Below are 3,972 nucleotides of genomic sequence, written 5' to 3'. Positions count from 1 at the left end.
CAACGGAGAGTAGCACCACAAGAGTGTGAACTTTGGGATACATAGTCGTCTCTGCGTCACCTCGGTTATTCCTATACTCGAGCACTTTGCTTATGCACTTTACTTTGTGATAGCCTTAGTGCTTGGAGTTATATATCTTTCTATCACATAGTTGTGTGTATTGCTTAACATAAGTTGTTGGTGCACATAGGTGAACCCTAGTTATATAATTTTGTGCTTGACAAATGAAACGCAAGTTTTATTCCGCATTTGTTAAGCCATATCCTTAAAAGTTTTAAACCGCCTATTCACCCCATCTAGGCGGCATCCGTGTCCTTTCAACCTTTTCTCCTCATCGACTGCCTCCTCCTACCGCTGCATGGACGACCTTGATCCTCTAGGACGACCTCCTCCTCCACCTCCGGCCTCCTCCTCCTCCTCCGGCCTCCTCCTGTTCGCCTGTTTGTCTTGGCAATCTTGAGTTTGTTTAGTGCACAGTGAATAAAAGTCCAGCGATGGATCCTGGGAATATTATATATGAAAACTATCTATGTAGTGAAATTCTGAAACATGTATATGTAAAATGATGATTCGTCAAAAGCAGAGTAGGATAATGATACACTTGTAATAGGGTGGCCTGAATCCTGAGAATTGTTTTTGAGAAAAGGAAAGGGACACCACTTAGGTTAGGTGCTTTGTAGATGGTGCAGAATGAAAGGCTGATTACCCAAGTCATGGTTTGCACTAGATATGTCCCCATGAATGTTCCTACATTATACTACGCACGTTTGTTGTATGTTCTGGAAAATTGCTGCGTCCATTACTGTACAATGTAAAAAATCTGTGGGTTAGTATATGTTGATGAGGTTTAAGGTACATCGATCACTAAATCAACTCAATATGATCTGGCTATGTTTTGTGAACTTATCAGGCAGATCTTCTCTTAATCCTAGCTCCAAATTCCAAAAGAATTGAGACCCTTACATTCTCTCTACACACTAAAAATTTAGTAAGAAACAGTGGTTTCTTCAGTTATACCCAAGTAGGAAAATCCAACTTATGTATGTATTGCAATGCTGTGCAGGAACAATATTGACCCATTTGATGAACCTGAGTGCGAAGCTTACGACATATTTGTCAATGAACTTCTATGCATTGGCACCGGTACTTGTCTCATCCATATTGTTCCTCAGTCTGTACCCAAATTTGTTCTATACTGCAGTTGGCTTGAAGAATGAAATTAGGTGCTAGTTAAAAACCAAGTGTTTCTATTGTCACAGAGAAACTAAATATTTACTGAATCACATTATTTCTCCTATTACTCTTAACTTCAAATGATTGAAATCATGTTAATCGTTCTGCTAGTACATCATTTGCTTTTTACTTGAACAATTCTTCAGAATCTGTACAGGTTAGCCATTAGGTATGATATATTGATATTGAGCTTGGTTGGTTTCCTTGTTTTTAGAGTTATAACATACATGTTTCATGGAGTACAATCCAAACGGCGTGTACAACTTGATATGTTTTTGCAATGTTATTTGATGATCCGTGATATCATCTGCAGGATGCCCGTATTTTTCTGTTAAAAGGGCACCTCATGCATTTGCATATGCAGATGATATTGGTACAGCTCGTGCAATATCTCAAGGTATACTGAACATCGCTATTTGGTCCTTCTAATGAGAAACTTGCACAGTAAATCTGCCAGTATGCTCGCAAATTTCATAAAGCTTCCAGTCCTTTTTGTTTTCTCAATGATGCAGCCTTCTATTTTCAGGTAATGGTGACAATTACCTTGTCCAACTTGCTGTTGGGCAGTGTCCGAGAAACTGCACATACTACGTGACACCTTGCCAACGTGCTATCTTGGAGGATGTGCTTGCTAGGTAAATATTACCCTCTGTGAACTGAGATAGGTTTATGGATTACCAAGGGGTTTTATATCTACCTAGTTACGGCTTCTACTCTTTCATGGGTTTCTTCTAATTCCATATTCCATTTTATCTATAATTATTGTTACTTGGTAAGTGAAAACAGAGCTGTCTTAGCTTGTCTTGCAGGTCATTCGAATCATTCCAGAATGACATAGAACCAGTGAAACATGTTATATTCAGTTTGTCACACTTCTCGTCGGAAAGAAAGGAGCTTGCTATTCTTGATACATGAGTATAATTTGGATGTATCTCCTAGCAACAACAAATATTTGTCAGATGCAATATGTGTGGAGTTCTTTTATTTGTGCTTTTAGTGTCACTTAATTACACTAATCCCTTCCCCTCTTTCCCCTATGTGGGTGTATGCTTACAGCATGTTGATGATGCCGCACAACCTCTCTGAAGCAGAAGTTCTGTATTCGCTCACATCAAAAGCAACGTTCGAGAACAATAGGTACAGGAGGCCCAAAAGAGAAACAAAATCATCCGCCGACTATGTTGATTGGATGTGACCGTTCTTGAAGAACCACCAAGCACTGGCAGCCGCCAGATTGTTCAGTGGTATATGCCACGATGAGCATGTTGTTACTGTGTAGTCGACAGTTGTATGTATGTATATTGCTGTACCATGTAGGGGGAGGCAACAATTTTATTTTTAAATGCAAATCCGCTGTGTGTGGTAAGTAAATAGCCCGGTATATGTGTAGAGTGGTGTATTGCAAACAACAAGTTCCAAAGTTTAAGGCTGTAATAAATTAACATATGGCTAATAACTCAATGTAGTAAAACACAATTTTTTTTGGCAAAAAAACATAAGTTTGTATGGGCGATGATGATTATTTATAGATCGGTGAAATTTTTGCAAAAAGAAAACATATTATTACGGTGTGGTCTATATATGTATATATTGTTACACTATCATGTAGGGAATGTCATCATTTTATTTTAGAATGCAAATCTGTTGTGCGTGGTAAATAAATAGCCGAGTCTATGTGTAGAGGTGTATTGCAATTTTTGTAATTAACATGTTCCAAAGTTTAAGGCCGTAAGTTACCATTCGGCCAATAACTCAGTGTAGTAAAATATAAATTCCTCTTCACTGCACTCCCTTACTTTTGCACGAGAGTAGGAGACTGGTAAATCCATCTCTAATGGTCAGCGATCTGATCTCCAAAAGGTTGAAAACCACGATGTCAATGACATATATTGTTGTTGATGATTATTAATAGATCAGCAGACTTTTCAAAAAACAAATATATTGTCACCGTGTAACGACAAATGCGAGAGTTTTTATTTGTAGAATGCAAATCTGCTGTGGGTGGTAGGTAAATAGCCCGGTATATGTGTAAAGGGGTGTATTGCAAAATTTTGTAATTAATCGGTTCCAAAGTTTAAGGCCGTGCGGTAAAATACAAATTTGTCTTCATTGCACCCTCTTGCTTTTGGATGAGAGTGATGGATCTATCCCTAAAGTGATCAACATCTATCTTCAGAAAGTTGAAAACAAATAGAGTGGAAGGTTTTTTGCGATCTACGGTTGTCATCATCAGAGATTGTTGTTGCTCTGGTTCTTTAGGGTCTTAGCAAATACAATAAACTATACTACTACAAACTTTGCCTCCAGTGAAGGAGGGACGAGGACGGCATCGATCCTTCGTCTCGTGCTAGTGTTTGTATGCATTCGCTAAGTGGCTGAAAAACCTATTTATAAATTATATTACTTTTGAATTGTTTATACTATCAATAGATCAACGAGATGTATATTGTTGTACCTTGTAGGGCAAGGCAACATTTTATTTTTAGAATGCAAATATGTTGTTGGTGGTAGGTAAATAGCCCGGTATATGTGTAGATTGGTGTATTGCAAAGTTTGTAATTAAATGGTTCCAAAGTTTAAGGCCGGCTGTGATAAGTTAGCATTGGGACAGTAATAACTCAGTGTGGTCAAATACGAACTTGTCTTCATTGCAGTTCCTTACTTTTGGATGAGAGTGATGGATCCATCCCTAAGTGGTCTGCATCTATCTCCAGAAAGTTGAAAAAAGACCGAGTGAAA

General features: G+C 38.2%; 1 protein-coding gene across 1 annotated transcript; it reads left to right on the top strand.

The window, feature by feature from the left end:
- Positions 1 to 1,032: 1,032 nt before the first annotated feature.
- On the top strand, positions 1,033 to 2,467 carry LOC124651692. The gene is made up of 4 exons (XM_047190735.1): positions 1,033 to 1,143; positions 1,547 to 1,630; positions 1,760 to 1,868; positions 2,290 to 2,467. The coding sequence occupies exons 1-4, from the start codon at positions 1,053 to 1,055 to the stop codon at positions 2,426 to 2,428; spliced, it is 423 nt and encodes a 140-aa protein (XP_047046691.1). The 5' UTR covers positions 1,033 to 1,052; the 3' UTR covers positions 2,429 to 2,467.
- The last annotated feature ends 1,505 nt before the right edge of the window (positions 2,468 to 3,972 follow it).

Source organism: Lolium rigidum, chromosome 5 (assembly GCF_022539505.1).
Source record: "Lolium rigidum isolate FL_2022 chromosome 5, APGP_CSIRO_Lrig_0.1, whole genome shotgun sequence".
NCBI lineage: Eukaryota > Viridiplantae > Streptophyta > Magnoliopsida > Poales > Poaceae > Lolium > Lolium rigidum.
Note: the sequence above shows the minus strand (reverse complement) of the source record. Positions and strands in the feature narration are given on the sequence as shown.

Excerpts from the sequence above, each read along its gene's own strand:
- LOC124651692 (XM_047190735.1), top strand. The coding sequence starts at position 1,053 with ATGCTGTGCAGGAACAATATTGACCCATTTGATGAACCTGAGTGCGAA. Across the intron at positions 1,631-1,759 it reads AGCTCGTGCAATATCTCAAG|GTAATGGTGACAATTACCTT; the intron begins GTATACTGAACA and ends TTCTATTTTCAG. Across the intron at positions 1,869-2,289 it reads TTGGAGGATGTGCTTGCTAG|CATGTTGATGATGCCGCACA; the intron begins GTAAATATTACC and ends GTATGCTTACAG.